We start from the raw sequence: 17,614 nt of genomic DNA, 5'->3' as shown, positions 1-17,614 counted from the left end.
AGATGTTTTTGATTGGTGGTTTGTGTTTGGAATGAGGTTTAGAATTGATTGGGTGGAAGAATTGAGTGATTTGGTTGATTTTTGGAGGAGATATGAAGGTTTGAAGGTTTGAAGGTTATGGAGGTTTAGAAAGAAGTTTGAAAGATGAAAGAGGGTTGTTGTTTGTGAATGAGGAAGAAGAAAGAAAAATATGTGGGTATATGTGGTGTAGAGGTCGGGCACGGCCGTGCCACCCTTGGCACGGGCCGTGCCAACATTCTGACTTCAATGGCCTTTTTTACTTAAAAACTTGGCACGGCCGTGCCATACCTAGCACGGGCCGTGCCACCTTTCTGGACCTGGGGGCTTCAGAATTTTTCAATTTCTTGATTTTTTTCGAATCACACTTGGACAATTACCTACAAAACAACTTAAAACAAAGAAAAACAAAACAAAAGCAATTAAATGCGTGGGTTGCCTCCCACGAAGCGCTCTTTTAATGTCATTAGCTTGACGGTTAGAAAGAGTCCTTAGAATGGATCAAAGATATCATGTTGTGTAGATGGCGCTATAAAACGTTCTTTCACAACATGATCGTTAAGCATGCAACAAGAGTAAAGAGCGGGACCTTTCATAACGTTTTCCAACTCAAATCCTACCATCTTATCACTCACTTGAAAGACGATCCTACCAAGTTTAACATCAATGAGGGCTCCTGCAGTTGCGAGGAACGGTCTACCTAGGATTATAGGGACGTCATCGTCCTCTTCAATGTCAACGACTACAAAATCAGTGGGGATGTATATCCCCTCTATCTTAACAGGTATGTCCTCGACAAATCCTACAAGTTTCATGGTAGAACGATCAGCTATTTTTAATTCCATCTCGGTAGGTTTCAACTCTCCTATCCCTATCCTTTTAAGCAGAGACAAAGGCAGCAAACTAACACTAGCTCCTAAGTCACATAAGGCTTTGTTTATGGATTCATTCCCAATTTCACATGGTATGGCAAAGCTACCTGGATCTCTAAGCTTAGGGGGTGCTTCTTGGATGATTGCACTAGTTTCCTTAGCCAAGGCTATTGTCTCATTATGCTCTATAGCCCTTTTCTTTGAAAAAATTTCCTTTAAAAACTTGGCATAAAGAGGCATCCTAGACAAAGCTTCAGCAAAGGGAAGTTTAATGCAAATCTTCCTAAGTATGTTAACAAATTTTTCAAATTTACCCTCTAATTTAAGCTTTTCGGGATTTAAGGGGGATGGAGTTTTGTTTTCTTCAAGTGGTTTAGCTTCTTCTATCACAACTTTATCACCTAAGGGCTTGACATTTTCTTTCCCAATGTTTTTAACCTTAGCAAAAGTTTCGCCTAATTTACTACCCCTAAAAGATATGACATTAACTTGGGCTTTGGGGTTGGCTTCGGTTTGACCAGGAAAGACTCCCGGTGTTTGGGAAGATGTAGCCACTTGTTGGGCTATTTGGGCGATTTGTGTTTCAAGCATTTTAGAGTGAGTAGCGATAGAATCAACCTTGGTATTGAGCTTGGAAAGAGAATCATTCAGAAATCCAGTTTGGTTTTTGAGTTCTTGAAGTTGTTTGTTTTGGTTGGCAATAGAGTTTTCCAACAAAATTTCCAAATTGGATTTTTGAGTGAATCTTTGGTTGTTTGCATAACCGGGGGGTGCTACTTGTCCATAGAGATTTTGGTTTTTATAAAAATTTTGATTTTGTCGCATCCCTTGGTTGTATTGAGCATAATTCATTTGCTCAACACCATTAGTAGCACTACCTAGTTGGCAATCAACACCAGCATGACCAGCTATACCACATATTTCACAAGAAGGAGTAGATGCAGAATTGATAGCACTAACATTGAATTTTTCAAGTTTTTCAGTTAGTGTATCAATTTTAGAAGCAAGGTGATCATAGTTAGAGACTTCGTGTATACCTGCCTCCTTTTTGGAGGATGAAGAACTAGAGATGGCTCTCTCGTCGGTCCATTTGTAATGATTTTGAGCCATGTCTTCAATTAGGGCATACGCCTCCGTGTAGTTTTTGTTCATAAGTGCTCCACCTGCAGCTGCATCAACAGACATCTTAGTGGTATAAGACAAGCCATTATAAAAAGTGTGGACTATAAGCCACTTCTCTAGGCCATGGTGGGGACAAAGTCTTAGCATTTCTTTGAAACGCTCCCACGCCTCATAGAGAGATTCCCCATCTTTTTGATTGAACCGTGTGATTTGGTCTCTAAGTTTAGCGGTTTTAGATGGTGGAAAGAAACGGGCAAGGAATGCTTGCCTCATCTGATCCCATGAAGTAATGGAACCGACTTCGAGGGAATGGAACCAAGCGCTAGCTCTATCCCTTAAGGAAAAGGGAAAGAGATGAAGTCTTACGGCCTCTTGGTTCTCCTTCATGGTTCCACTAATTCGTAGGAAAACAGAGATGTGAAGATTGGGATCCTCTGTGGGGGATCCCGAGAATTGGTTTTGCTGCACCAAGTTAAGTAGGGCAGGCTTGATTTCAAAGTTGTCATCCTCAACCGTTGGGTACACAATAACAGCTTGTGGCTCAGCCGTAGACGGCGTTGCATACTCTTTGAGAGTGCGATTGGCCATGGCGGTGTTATTTTGTGCTGCTCTCCTCCTTCTATGTAAGAACCTTTCGATCTCGGGTATGAATACCGCTTGATTTCTAGTTCTTCGCATACAAGGTTGAGAACCCAAGAAGTTAACGATAACAGAAAAATAAAAAGGTAAAAATAAAAATAAAAAGAAAAGAGAAAGAAGAAGAGAGAATTCTAATCACTAAGAAAAAGCTAATCAAATTAGTTAACTCCCCGGCAGCGGCGCCAAAAACTTGATAGAGCCAAACCGCAAGCGCACGGCCTATCGAAGTAATAGTAGTAAGTAGAGTATCGTTCCGCTAGGGAGTTGGTCAATTTAATTAACTTTTAATGAATGATTAGAGGAGAGAAAGTTGATTAGAAAGGGTTTGATTGCTGAAGGTAAAAACAATAATAATAAAGGGGCCTTAGGATCATTGGTTCATCTTAATAACTAATCCTTCACTAGACAACACCTAAACTTCTAATTTCATGGTTTACACACTAATTTCTAAAGACCGGTTTCCCTTAGCCCCTCACCTTTCCGATGAAAGTCCGGTGAGAGTTTACTTCTAGCAACCAAGCCTATTTCACTGACATGATTACTAGAAGATGCATAGAGGATTGAAACTACTCTTTGTCTCAATAGTTGCAAAGACTATTTCACTGTTTTGCAACTATTGTCTAGATTCACTTGTTCCAACATCAAGACTCCGCTCTCGCTTTATGAATTGATGTTTGGGATGATGGATTAACGATTATCAAACCCTCCGCTTTCGCTTCCACAGTTTGATAATTGTTAATCCACGTTAAGACGGTGAATCTAGATTAGAAATTAGGGTTACATAGAAATTAGGGTTTAGACATGTTTTGTTTAGGATTGAGTCATTAGACTCCCCAATAATCCTAAGACTGAGAAGTCTACTCACTCATGTTCATCGTAGACATGGAGGAAGAAGAGAGAAATACGGTAAAATAAATTGCAAGGAAAGTAAAAGGAAAATAAAGACTTTTATTAAAATAATACTTGAAATAAACAAAGTAAAGGATGATTGTTTATGGTGGAGAGCTACTCTATTTATAGCTTTACATTCGACTTAGAAACTAAGCAACTAAAAGGATAAAACGGTAAAGCTGCAACAGGGTAACTTGGCCTTGAAGAAAAAGCAGCAAAAGTGGTTCTGGGGACGGGCACGGCCGTGCCACATGTTGGCACGGGCCGTGCCAAGCTTCTGGTAAGGGGGATTGTATTTTTGCCCCGTATCTTCGTATTCTTGCGCTGTATTTTGCTCCAGTCCTCTTTCTTTTGCTCCAAGGCACCTTCCACCATATATTTATTCCTAAAATAAAATAAAACACAATTTGAAGTAAAATATTCTAAACTAAAATAAAATGCAATAAAATAAAATCAAATCTAAAATAAAACTAAACTAAATAAGGCAATAAATAATACTATCTATGACTCATCACCCCCTCCTTTTGCTGATCCTACTTTTCATTTTAATACATCTATGGTGTGTCCACCATAGGCCGTCAATTTATAAAAAAAAATGTTATTTATCCTAAAATATATTTTAATTCATGTAAGTTTATTTTTAATGACTTCTATATTTTCACGAAAGAAAGTTTTAATAGATGACATTTTTGAGAATGTTGTATTATTTATGAAACCTAGAATAATAATTGATAGAACTAAATTTTTGAATTTAGGTATTTTTGTTTATAATAATTTTATTAAGAGTGGAAAATTAAAACATAGGTAATCATATCCATTTGATAAATGGATATATTGAATGACTGATAAACCAAATCTAATATGAACTCTTACTAATTTCCCTTAAAAAAAATGAACTCTTACTAATTGGTTAATTTTTTAGGAATATATTAATTATTTATAGTGTTTTTATCTTTCAGGCTTAATTGTACTTTTGTTAAATATTTTATCACTTTCACAAAAATAATCATCTCTTTATAAAATTTAACATTTTTTTATCTCAATAAATGATGATTTATTGTTTCAATTTTAAATATGAAGATAAAATGTCACATAACGCCGAAATTATGGATGAAAAAAAATAAAAACAATGATATTTAAAAAATCTGTTAATATTAAAACCTGTTAAACAATTTTACATAAAATGTATCCCGTGCTTGACACGGGGCATTACACTAGTATGGTACAAAATCACGTTCAGATATCATATGCTGGCCCTTAAATGTAATAATGAACTAAACTGCGTGTGTGTGATATGTAACTATAGAACTGGTCAAAAGAAATGTAGATATAGAAGTGTCATTGCCGTTCGGGTTAGGGATTTATTTTCAAGTTGGTTGGTTCAGATTTGGACAGAAGATAATGAGACAAAGATTTGTGAGGTGTATTTTAGTTGTCACAGACAAACGTAAGATGCTAGTATAATGTATAATCATACGAGCGCGTTCACTGATTTCAATTGACGCGGACCACAATAATAATGCATGTGAGCCTTGGCTTCAATCCATTATAATTAGAATACCATTCCTCTTCGGAAAGGAAAAGCAAAGCAAAAGAAAGTCATGATTTTTGATGCAGATTAATTAAAGGGACAAATGTAATAACAGTTTTAAGCATAAGATTAATCAGAGAAACCATTAGAAATGATTTAGAGGTCAACGAGTTGGATCCAAATTTAGTTTATAATATAACACTATGACGTAATTTGATCCACGTAGCCGACTCCACCTAGTAGAATAAAACTTGTTTTTTTTTTTTTTTGAAAGAGCTTGGTTGCTGCTGTTGTATTAATTTTTATACACCAAAAATTGTTTATACATGTATTCTATCAAATCACACTTTTATAGATTAGTTTTTAAATATTTTCACAAATATTTGCGTGAAATGATTTGATTATTTATATGTGTAGAAAAATGTATATCGTCAATGCATACAAATTAAATTCTTTAATAATATAAATAAACATCAAATAGTATAATATTTCATACCTACCGCAAATGGTTGCTAAATAGATAGAAAAATGAACTTTTATAACATCCGTTAAAAAAGTGAATTGTAATATATACTACAATGATACTAATATCTACTAAACTAGATAGGAAAATAATAGTCCGTGCTTTTTACGATTTTGCCCTTATTAAGGGCATTTTCGTCAATTGGTAAATGGACTCCCCTTGCCTATATATGTGTGAAAAGAAAAAAAAAACAAAAGAAGTGGGACGAGAGAAACGGGAACGGGAGAGGAAGAAGGGGGAACAGAGAAAGAAGGGTCGTCTTCTTCTTCATCAAAGAGGTGATTTTCTTATTCCTTCTTGAATCTAAGGCCATGCATGTCTCAGATTGAATGAATTTTGTGCTTTTAATTCAAAAATTTAGGTTTTTGGTTTGTTTCTTTCCAATTTTGGGTTTAATTCATCTATGTGAAATTAAATTTCTCAATTTGTATAGTTTTGAACTATTGTCATCAGATTGTTTAGAAAGTAGCAATTAAGTTGTTGTGGGGTATGTTTGAATTGATGTTTAGTGTTTGGGTTAGAATTGAAGTCTTTATAAGCAATAAGCTGTCAATTAAGTTGTTTTGCAGAAGCTTAAGTTGGAATACAAGTTGTTGCAGGTATGGTTATGTGTTCTTTATATTACCAATGCTATATTTAAGTTACCATATGAGTAGTTGGACTGATAAACTGTTTTGGGAGTTGACAGAATTGCTTAAATCATAATTGAGCTGTTTTAGAAGCTGACAGAAAGTGATTATGGAGGATTAGGGCAAGGGCAGAAGTGGATAAATTGTAATTAGGCCGCTGATTGGGATACAAGCTAGGAATAAGCTGTTTTTGGAAGAAGTTTGGTGAAACCCGTATTTGTGACAAGGCTCCACTAAAAGGGTAAGAACTCACTTCCTGTAACGTCGAATCAAGTGATTTTTGTTCTTGGTTTTTGATGATTAAACTGATTTGGGCTGTTTTTGGTTTAATTTGTGCTGAGAAGAAATATCAATGATTAGTTTCTGATGCAAATATGTCTCTGCAGAAGCTGTTTTTGTGTTTTAAAGGTGTTATAACTTTGTATAGCATATTTCTATTTTTTTCCCTAACTTCCGTGTGATGATTCTTTGCAAGACAGAGAGACATTTCATGGTGCACTGAGTTTTGCGGCCTCACTTTCCTACTTTGGCTGAATCTATAGGTACTGACTTCAATTCAATGTCTTTGGTGAATTTAGATGACCAGCAAGTTCACTCCTTAATGACGATGAGAGAAATAGCGTGTGCAGTTGTTGTTGGTCGAGATAGAAAGGTTAGATTATAGATATATAAGAAGTTAATTATGTTTTTACTATGAAAGTTCAATAAAATTTGACTTTGGCTTTCTTCGATGAAATTGATTTATGTTTTTAGGGAGGAAAATCATCAAGGATTGTGAGTAGTGTATTGGCTCTTAAATCCTATAGTGAATGGAAACAAACTGGGGCTAATGGTGTATGGAAATTTGGTGGTATTATCAAACCTGCAACCACTGCAAAATCTTGTGAGAAAAAACTGATAAATTTTCATTATGTTGGTGATTGGTATAATCAGGACTACACGGTTAGTTATTGCCTTTCATTTAAGTTTCATTTTGAGGGTTACTTCTGTCTCTATTTTTTTGAATGTGCCTGAATTTGCATTTTCATTTTTCATAACAATGATCGAACAATGTTAATTTTTTTTGTTACAAGTTCATTTCTTCTTTTCATTTCTGTTTTCTTCCAGGTGATATGCTGATATTTTGTTGTGCATAATCCTTTAAATGGGGTAATAGATACTGTAACTGTGCGTGCTTTTCTCATTGTGTTGCCTACTCTCCTATGCAGACCATGTACGTTGTGCTGGTGGAAGAATCTGGCACTGAGAATGGACTTTCATCAGTGGGAATCATGTTCTACAACAGTTTTTTATGTCTTCCATTTTTTATGTTTCTTATTATAGCCACAGGTGAGCATACTTTCATTTACATTTCATGAAATTGTAGTATTTACTCGCATCATGACAATTGCATTTTGTATTGTTGTTAATGTTGAGGTTGATGTTAGTAGTAGTGAGAGTTGATAGATGGAAATAGAATATAATTGAAGTTTCACTTTTCAAGCAGTGCACTAACCTTATTCAATCAACATAAGTGTCTAGATATCCTGCTACAATGATGATTTCAGTTTCTTCTCTTGTGAGCATGGTAAGTTCTCAGTCTAAGATGAAGTTTTACACCATGGTAGTAGTAATGATAACGATCGGTTGTGTCGCTATTCTTGATATCTAGCTCAAGATGTCTAGATATCTTGCTGCAATTTGTAGTATGGGAATACTTTGGCCTTTTACTTCAATCCATGTGCAGATTTGAATAATGATATATTACCTTGCATCCTCTGTAGATTTGTAGTATGGGAATACTTTGGCCTTTTACTTCAATCCATGTCTTAACTATATTCATTGTTAAGTATCTGTTCTATTGGCAGATTTGAATAATGATATATTACCTTGCATCCTCTGTAGATTTGTAGTATGGGAATACTTTGGCCTTTTACTTCAATCCATGTTTTAACTATATTCATTGTTGTTTAAATGCTTCTTCAGGGGATTCACTAAGATTAATGAAGATCTTCCTTTCAAATAGCTCTTTTCTTCTGTCTTAAATTGTAGTAGCAACATTTTTCATCATGATCTTCCTTTTGTATCTTTTACATCTAATGACTAATCTATTACAATTTATACTCCAAAAAAAGATAGGACATGATGCTAAACCTTAATTATCAATTGAGAAGCCATGAGAACACTGTCATTTTTATTACTCCTCCAGACATGTCCTCTTTCTTCTAAAGAATGCATTTTTAACTTCAGGGAAGTGGTTCTTCGAATGAGCCGATAAGAATAATTAGTTCAAAATTTTAAAGGCTCAAAGAGGTTACAACTTTATGCACGGTTAATACAATGCTTGACTTGAAAGAAAACACCAATTGATTGCATTATTTGAAACTTCTCTTTGCTTGCTTATATGTCACTTCTTTCAGTCCTAAAGTGTAGAATTGATTCATGTTAAAGTCATGTAGCAAAAGAAAAAAGAGATTAGCAAATAAACTGATATTAGGAGTTTATTAAGATTATGTTGATAGTTTTAGTTTAGTTTCTTCTTAATATTTCTTGGAAGAGAGGAACTTTGTTGAAGATGTAGGCCTGAGCTCTTCTAGAAAATTTTACTTATATTTGAGTCCGGAGGGTGTTTTTCAAAGAACTTCTTTTATTTTTTCCCCACTTTTTCTTCATTAATCCCTGAATTTGCAGGCCTGAACTATAAAATTTGCATGATAGAAACAGAGAGATTGTGTATTTCTTTTGCAAGCTGAGGATGTTAAAGAGCTAATTTCCATATTAGGTCTCGCTTTGATTTTTAGATTTCAGAGGATCTTAACATTAACATTATTATTTTGAAAATCATATCCTTTTTTGGGAATCATTGTTACAATGAAAAATAGTTTTGAGTTCATCATGTATAGATACTATAGTAAGCTCAGAAATCATTATAGAGTGACAAATTGATTTTTGAAGTGAAACACAAGCACACTGAACCAATACTGCCACATCTTTCTGTTATGATGTAGCTTTTGATAAGTGATCTGAATTAATTTTTGGACTTATTGACCAAGTAATTAGTATTGTTAATTAAATTCTAAGATTTGTTTCTATGGATTTGGTTCTTTTTCTTTCAAGAAATACTGAATGAGTGAAGTCATTATTTGATGAAGCTGATATGTTGCAGCAACTCAGTTTTAGATAGGAGATGGGCTAATAATTTCTAACATCATTTCCAGTAATAAATATTGCTATATCTCTTAAAGCATTTAAAAATTATCAAATCCCGTTATAAACAAAGTTAATGTGTCTGTTTTCATCTCAGTCTCAGGAATAGAACCAACCTTCTTATGGATTATGCATACACTTCCTCCATACAAATGTCCTTTTTTCTTTCAATGTATAAAACAATCATTATCAATTGGTAGATTGTGCAGGCTGACTTTGGTGTTTTGGTTCTGAATTTTGATTATATTTAGCCATCAAGTAATTACTTATATATATTTTTTTATACTATGAAGAAAAATCAATTTAATGAATTTTGTTAACTTGCAGACATATGCAGCACAGGGTGGGCCTGAGTTCTTCTTCATTGTAAACATCCAGGTTAATTAGTAATCCTTAGCCTAGGTTGTTCTTAACATAAAATTTAGCATGACACTGATTTAGACGTTTCTTTGAACCAGGTTCCAGGTTCTACAACATATAGCTTGGCACTATACTATATGATGAATACTCCTGAGGAAGATGCTCCTTTGCTTGATAGTTTTATCAAAGGTGACAGTGCCTTCAGAAATTCAAGATTTAAACTCATACCATACATATCTAAGGTTAGTAAAGTAACCAGTGACTGTCGGTCTGCACTCTGAGGTGCATCTTAATGGCTCTTCATATAAAGTAACTGGTGTTTTACCGAAAACATCTTTTCATTAGAACATGTTTTTCCAGTGGTTGGCTTGAATAACATGTTTTAGCAAACAATGAACTTTCAGGATAATCTGTCTTTTGATTGTGTTTTATACTTCTTATAATGCCTTTCATGTCCATGTGTATTAGATTAAGATAAAATTTGTTTGAAAGGGGGCAACATTTAGGGGGTACCACTATAGGTATTAGGTACCATAGGTCAGGATGTTAATACTGCAATTTGTAGGAAAGAATGACTTTGTTTTTTCTGATTGAAATTATTAAAAAATTATTTAGGTAATCTTATATGTTGAACTTTATAAGTCAGTAGATTTTTACATTTATTTGTATTCCCTCTAAAGATTATGACAACCGCCTCAGAACTTCGAATGAAGATGTGAAAGCTTAACACCAACATGATTGAAGAGACCAGAAAAATGAAAGTGAAAAGGATTGACAACAATAAAGTGGACATTTCTGCTACACATGCTGCAAAAGGTAACCAAAATATCATTCATTGTTCTGCAACATGAATTTATTTTCACAGGATGAACTCCACAGTTCTAAGTTGAATATTTCTGGTTGCAGGCCTCTCGAATACAAAATTTGAAGATCTTCAAGAATTTGTAACTCTTACGAAGAGTACGTGACCTGGTATATATTTTTCATCAACCCAGTTGGAGTGGTCTTATGACTTCTGCTTGCTCTACCTGTAATTGTTTATTGGTAGTCTATTAGATGGAATTTGCCTCTCTTATACTAAAATTTATGGATTTAAATTATTCGGAGATACCTGCACAACTAAGCACTCTTTCTCAATTTAATTGGGCAAAAGGAAGAAGCTAGAAGTTAGTAAGTGATAGGTACCAAAGTGAAGTAGCTGACAAGTTATAGGGAGATACTTGTGTTTCTTTAATTATTAGTTTTGATTTAATTGTTAGCTGAGTTTAGTAGGTTGCGGCAAAACCTTGGATTCTAATAAAGCTATTTTTTCATTGCTAAAATCTTGATGAGATTTCTCTATTTACTGCACAAAAGGTGAATATGTAAAGGGAAAGTAGAAGGGAAATATTAGCATATGTTAAGGAATAATTGTTTAGACAATCTTGATCATAGTTATAGCATACATAAAGCAAAAAAAGTTATGGGTGATGAATATCATTGTGATCATGTTCTGCAATGGTTTTAGATGTTATGCAACAAGAAGGTTTGGATTTTATTCGGTGATTTGGAAATTGATTAAGGATGTTAATTGTTTTTCAGACTCATGGAGTGCTGAATGTAGTGGGCTGGGGGATCTAGATGCCCTTGGGAGCTGTGATTGCAACAGACCCTGCTTGGTTTCACCTTCATGTTACCTGCCAATCAGCTGCCTATATAGTTGGTGTTGCTGGATGGGGTACCGGTCTCAAGTTTGGCAGTGACTCGGCTGTTGTTACATATTCAACTCATAGAACACTTGAGATCATCATCTTTTGCCTTGGAGCCCTTTAGGTATGAGATTACATGTTCATGTTCATGATTTGTTTACATGAAATATTTTAAATTGCATACGCGGTAACTGTTGCAGTTGTGTCGCGACAATTGATATTGCCAAAAATCACATTCAAATACAGCTGACCCAACTTCAACTGTTGTTGATGAGTAGTTTCTTATACTGTAAACTACTAATATACAAGGTTTTGAATTGTGGCTGTGGAAACTGTTGCAATCATTGATATTGCAGAGAATCACAGTAAATATGATTGATGCAACTTCAATTGCTGTTGTGAAAATATAAAAAAGCAATGTTGATGCACAGCCAGATTGCGGTGTCGAAGTTGTTTTTGAAGCCTTGCTGAGATGCCTCTTTTGAATGCTACGTTATGCTGCTAATAATTAAAATGAAATTGACAGAAATTTCTGCTACTGAATACAGGTTTTTGCTCTGCTGTTGAGGCCAAAAAAAGATCACAAATTCAGATGCTACTGGAACCTTTACCATTGGGGTGTCGGATATGCAACTACAATCATCAACATCATCAACATCTTTAAAGGGTTTGAGACATTGGAGGTGTCTGCAGCAGATCGCTACGATAACTGGAAGCATGCATACACCGGCATTATTGCAGCATTGGATGGCATTGCTGTACTTTTGGAAGCTTACACATGGATCATTGTGATCAAGAGGAAGAAATCAGAGAATAAGTTGCAAGGAATGAATGGTACGAATGTTATATTACAGTTCTTCACAAAAAACAAATACAATAGCCACTAATAGTTTTAGACTTATAGCTCTTGATGCTTCCTCTGAAGTTGAAAATGCAACAAAGCCAGATCCTCTGCTGACACCATTTGGGTCTCGCATAATCTGAAGTATTATTGGTGAAAAGAATTTAATTGGCCAACGTCTGCAGCATTAAAAAATGAATAGACCGACACAGATATCAGTTAAAAGAATAATAGTGCACGCCTTGTACGAAGTAATTGTGCCAAAACTCGGAGAACATTTCCTTGAGTTTTTCATCAGTAGTGGAATCATCTAGGTTCTTGAAATACAAGTTCAGACCTTGAAATTTGTCTACTACAGGTAATGGATATGGTTCTAGGGTGTAGGGTACGGAGATAGATATAGATGCTGGATTTTGGCTTATGAGTTTTGGTGTTAGACCTTTTTTGTATATTTTGTTGCATGAGTTTTTGTAGTATACTCTTGGATTCTGATTTTTAGATTATTCTTTCATAGCACAGTGAAATCCTGGAGTATGGTTTTCGCCATGCTATTATTCCAGTGGATACTTTGTATCATTTACATACATAATTGTATTTTTTATTAACTTTTTATCTTGATATTTCTCTCTTGCTTCTACTTTCATATTCCTCTTCTTATGTTCTCTTATGTTGAACAACAACAGAGAACGGGGTTTTAAAGTGCAATAACAATGATTGGTGTTATGAAGTATGCGATGACTAGTGTTACGAAGTATCACTGTTAAATATGACTAATACATAGAGAAAAATATTATCCCATTGACATTATAGATTATCCTCTCTAGGGTGCCAAACTTATTCAGATCCACCATCACAAATATTCGGATTATGCGACCTTCGTTCTCGAATTTACGAAAAATGGCAATGTTCCTTAATTTGAACATCTCTCCTTTAGAGCAAATTTTTTAAAAAATACGTAATTTATCCCGTGCGAAGCACGGGTTTGTAACTAGTTGTTTGGTAAAAATAGATAGGTGCGCTATAAGCGGCATGGCGGCCGGGAGAATAACAAGACCTTTGCCGTCTTAAGATTGTATCTGCAAAGTTATTCTTAAAATTTTAAAATTAAGTTTGGATTTTTTTTTAAGGTGGTGGTCGGGGTTCGAACCCTGACCTTAATGTTTTCATAAAAAATTATGCTAAGATAAAAGTCTTATTTCAAGTTACTACTACCTCCGTTCCTTTTTAAGTGTCACTTTTGGAGAAATTTTTTGTTCCTATTTAACTGTCACTTTCAAAGTTCAATGCAACAATAAATGTTGTTTTACTAACATTACCCTTAGTTATTTATTGTGGAGAGAGAAATATATGAAATAAGATATTAAATGACTAAGGCTATTATAGTAAAAGTATAGATTATTGTATAAGAAAAAGTAACATTTATTGAGTGTCTTGGTTTGTGTAAAATGTTAAAAAGTGACACTTAAAAAGGAACGGAGGGAGTATTTGATAGATAAAAGACAATACATTTATTATATTAACAACAAATCCTTGAAATTAATATTGACATATATCCTAACATAAATCACCATTTATTTTCATAGATGTGTCATGCATTCCCTCCAATTTCTAAATTTGCAAAAATCACACTGACGTTCCTAACGACACTCGGACACTGGAATCATTGGTGCATCGGATAATAAATATACGCAGAATTACATTAAGCTTAATTTGTACTACCTCCGTCCCAATTTAATTGACACAATTTTGTTTTTCACACATATTAAAAAAAATGTATAAATAAAGGAGAAAGTGGAATATATTGTATTGGAAATGATAAAAGTAATATTATTTAGTGTTATATTGTATTGGAAATGATGAAAGTTGTATTTGAAAATTGAAATGAGTCAGTTATTTTGGGACATTTTTTTTAGAAAATGGGTCAGTTATTCCGGGACGAAGGGAGTATTTAGCATAATCAATTTTACAAAATAAGTATAATTTTTTTAGGTACTGCTTGGGAAGTTAATGCGGTGTGGGACTTAAGAAAGTTGGACGATTTACCTCAATTACCTCAATTTTAACAATGGAAAAGAGAAAAGGGAGCAAGGAGATACACAAAGGCACCAACCCAAAGAGATGCCACTCTCCTTCTCTCTCAAGCCACATATTCAAAAAGCCAAAACCCAAAAAATGACCGAATTTTAGGTCCCATTGTCCATTCCCATTATCATCACAAAAAGCATCCATAATTTCATTTCACATTACCTTTCCAAACCACCAAACACTCCCCATGATGTACAACATCTACAAGGCTACAACTTCATACAAACAGAAACTATTTGAAATCAAACAAACAAAAATAACACAAAATATTGATGACATATATAGTAATGATCTTCTCAAATCTCAACTCCCAACCAAGTGTACCTAAAATTAAATTGCAAATACAAACCGCGATCAGATTTCATTTCATTTTATTCAACTCTACTACTTCAAATTCTCTACTTGTATATGTAGTAGCATACCATTACTCGTAGTACATAATAACAAGATCTATCATCATGATAATCAATTACAAAAATATATATATAAAAATAAAAAAATAAATTAGAGAAAATGAGAATAACAAGAATTTCAACGCCTGCATCGAGTGATGGCACTGCATCCACGGCGGTAAGGATTAGCCTGAGCACCAGGCCGACAATTATAATAAGAAGCACCACGTCTTGAGCAAGGGACAGTGTTCCTCCTCAGCGCACCATAGCTAATATACCTTCTTGCTGCTAAAATGCGCCTGTTGCTCTCAGAATCCATCATAAACTCGGTTTCATCTTCATCTCCGGCGAGAAGACTGCACTCTGCGATGGATCCACGGCAGCCGGAGTCCGACGGGAGGAAGAAGGAGCTGAGCTGGTTGTCGGTGAAATCAAGGGTGGAGGATGATGAAAGTGACACGTGGAGGGCTAAGATTGAAAAGAAAAGAAAGAAAACACAGAGGTTGTTTCTCGTTCTCATGTTTGTGTTTGTTTACTTGAGTTGAGAGTTCCGTTGAGTTGGAACGTTCTCATGTTATAAGCTATGGTTTATGTGTAAATGCCATTGGATATCACTCTTATTTACGAATGGTGCCACTTGACTTTAACGTGACTCGGAGTAATTGCTTCACACGCACACATTAATCATATTTCTAACTTTATTTAACCATTTCAAATCCTTCATCTACACCTCTCCCAACTCAACAATAAATATTTTTTTCATTAAAGAAAATAATAATGAATTTGCAATTAAGTTTAAGCCCCTTGTGGTCCAGCTATGGCTGTGAATGAGGTGGATTTATTTATAAGGCTTAATGAAGCTGGAACAGCTGTTAACAGGGAATATTTTTCATTTGCATAATTGAAAATGAAATGCAGTTGTTGTAAGGAAATACATAGAAGCTAGACTATAGAGTTGAAACAATTGCAGATGTTTTTCTTTTTCTTTATTATTATTCCATTAATAAAACAGAGAATCAAATATAAGCTCTATAATGTGTGCAACAATGAAAGTGCGCTCCAACTCCAATAGTTGAACTTTATTTTATTCTTTTCGTATTGTAACTTTTTTCAATTTTTATAATTGATACTTAGTCATTTCAAATTTTGTAGTTAAGTTGGTTTGGTGAAAAGCAAATATAGGTATTTAATCCGGTCAGGCTAGAGATCTTCGGGTAGAGAGGGTGTTGATGAACCGAGAACCATGAACTTTCTTGCTCCTCCAAAAAATATTAATGTATTTACAAACACTTTGACGATTAAGTAAAATGCGTCAATCATATGAGATTTTTATGATAAAAAATGTATACATAAAAAACGATAAATGTCATCGGTTAACCTTTATGATAAGGAAACTAAGGTTTCAGGACCCCTCGAGATCCTAGTTAGGATAGTTATCTCCTTGGACGTCTCCTTGGATACATGTGATCATACCGAAGCAAAATAACATATGATCCAAAATAGATGGTCCAAATCTCCTTAGGCAATTCCGCTTTAGTGTATTTAGAACGAGTCTATGTGATGGCCTATGTATCAGTTAGGGACTTTGTTGGAACATGTGTGGAAATTGAGTAAAAAAGACTAAACACAAATTCTCATGTTGGGTAGAACTAGTGTTGCGTGAATTGAAAAAAGTGGAAGTCCCACATCGGATGGAACACACACATTAGTAGTGTTTGTATAGTGGGTGTGTACCTCTAATTAATGGGGGTACATAAGCACTAGAGAAAAAATATATATTGATATATATTTTATTATTTGGAAATGATAAATTAAATAATTAATTTAATCATTATTAGAAAGTGTTTTCTTAGTCCCCAAGTTTTGCTAAAATATTTTGGTACATAATATAATATATTTTTGTACTAAATTTAATATATTTTAGTACTCAATTAAGATATTTTTGTACTATATCTAATATGTGAATTACTTAATCGCAAAGTAATATGTTACTTGTTCCCAAAGTTTCTCACTTATTAGTTGTGACTTTTCTCTATAAACAGAGAGCTCACACAGTGCATTCCACACACCAAAGAGTTTCATTGAGTTGTCGGGAACTCTTTCTCTCTTCTCCCTTTTTTGACTTGTGTTGACGAGTCTTTCATCTCTTCTCCCTCCTTCGACTTGTTTAACAAGTCCTTCTCCTTTTTTCTACTCCTTTCTGTCCCTTCGGAATTAAGAGTGTTCTTAAGACCATAGTCCCTTTTCGGTTTAATGTCCCTTCGGAATTAAGAATGGTCTTAAGTTCATAGTCCCTTCGGTAATATATGTCCCTTCAGAATAAAGAGTACTTTTAAGATCATAGTCCCTATTTGAAATAATAATGTCCCGTCGGAATCAAGAATGATCTTAACTGTATATAAATATTATAACAATATTTTTCTATTTGAGGAGAAATGGTGGTAACACCATATTTGAGTGGTCATAGTACCATATTGATAGTTTGGAGAACTTAAGGGTTAGAATGGTGGAAACACCATATTTGAGTGGTCTTAGCACCATAATAGAATGGTAATAATACCATATTAAAGTGGTTTCAGTATTAAAGAGTGGTCTTAGTACCATATTTTAAGGTGTAATTCTCGAACAGTTTTCTACGGTGCAGTAGTTAACCGCACAGTTGTAGCTGGGCTTGTTTTATCCTGGAGGCGGCGTGGTTGATAGTCTACCTTGCACAATGTTGGGTAGTGCCACGAAACGTCTTAAAGAGAGCGATCTGGTCGTGACTCAACCTAGTAACAACTTCGGTAGATAATAGAATTTGGAAATCCAAATACAATAGTTTGGAAATCCAAAAA

The 17,614-nt window shown here is 34.5% G+C and overlaps 1 protein-coding gene, 1 non-coding gene and 2 pseudogenes across 6 annotated transcripts; 3 read left to right on the top strand and 1 right to left on the bottom strand.

Annotated features, from left to right (window-relative positions):
- Window positions 1–2,130: 2,130 nt before the first annotated feature.
- Window positions 2,131–2,237, top strand: LOC146902593 (small nucleolar RNA R71). Its single transcript, XR_015024290.1, has one exon. It is a non-coding gene; the product is annotated as a small nucleolar RNA R71 (small nucleolar RNA).
- A 3,418-nt stretch (window positions 2,238–5,655) lies between these two features.
- On the top strand, window positions 5,656–12,918 carry LOC146902591 (uncharacterized). Of its 4 annotated transcripts, XM_085737724.1 has the most exons (14): window positions 5,656–5,874; window positions 6,155–6,195; window positions 6,285–6,466; window positions 6,570–6,633; window positions 6,768–6,877; window positions 6,979–7,167; window positions 7,434–7,554; window positions 7,740–7,792; window positions 9,739–9,789; window positions 9,870–10,013; window positions 10,452–10,587; window positions 10,678–10,743; window positions 11,353–11,583; window positions 12,008–12,918. In XM_085737724.1, exons 4-11 carry the CDS (start codon window positions 6,600–6,602, stop codon window positions 10,488–10,490), a joined length of 741 nt encoding a protein of 246 aa, XP_085593850.1. In that variant the 5' UTR covers window positions 5,656–5,874; window positions 6,155–6,195; window positions 6,285–6,466; window positions 6,570–6,599; the 3' UTR covers window positions 10,491–10,587; window positions 10,678–10,743; window positions 11,353–11,583; window positions 12,008–12,918. The 4 variants fall into 4 exon arrangements, with proteins under 4 accessions (XP_085593850.1, XP_085593853.1, XP_085593852.1 ...); XM_085737727.1 differs by lacking the exons at window positions 5,656–5,874; window positions 6,570–6,633 and having other exon boundaries at window positions 5,889–6,466; window positions 6,804–6,877; XM_085737726.1 differs by lacking the exons at window positions 5,656–5,874; window positions 6,570–6,633 and having other exon boundaries at window positions 5,889–6,466.
- Window positions 11,392–12,346, top strand: LOC146902592 (cytochrome b561 and DOMON domain-containing protein At3g25290 pseudogene; annotated as a pseudogene).
- A 1,724-nt stretch (window positions 12,919–14,642) lies between the features above and the next one.
- LOC146902590 (protein RALF-like 33 pseudogene) lies at window positions 14,643–15,327 on the bottom strand (annotated as a pseudogene). The gene has a single exon (XR_015023520.1). The product of XR_015023520.1 is annotated as a protein RALF-like 33 pseudogene (transcript).
- Window positions 15,328–17,614: the final 2,287 nt, after the last annotated feature.

The sequence above is a fragment of the Medicago sativa genome, chromosome 8, assembly GCF_051527215.1.
Source record: "Medicago sativa cultivar Bolivia chromosome 8, Bolivia_mono, whole genome shotgun sequence".
In the NCBI taxonomy this organism is placed as follows: Eukaryota; Viridiplantae; Streptophyta; class Magnoliopsida; order Fabales; family Fabaceae; genus Medicago; species Medicago sativa.
This window is presented reverse-complemented; position numbering and strand designations above follow the sequence as displayed.

What these genes read in the sequence shown, in the direction of transcription:
- LOC146902591 (XM_085737724.1), top strand. Translation starts at nt 6,600, where the DNA reads ATGTCTCTGCAGAAGCTGTTTTTGTGTTTTAAAG. An exon ending in GTTTCTTATTATAGCCACAG is followed by an intron (nt 7,555 to 7,739) that starts GTGAGCATACTT and finishes AATCAACATAAG; the next exon opens with TGTCTAGATATCCTGCTACA. An exon ending in TCATACCATACATATCTAAG is followed by an intron (nt 10,014 to 10,451) that starts GTTAGTAAAGTA and finishes TTCCCTCTAAAG; the next exon opens with ATTATGACAACCGCCTCAGA.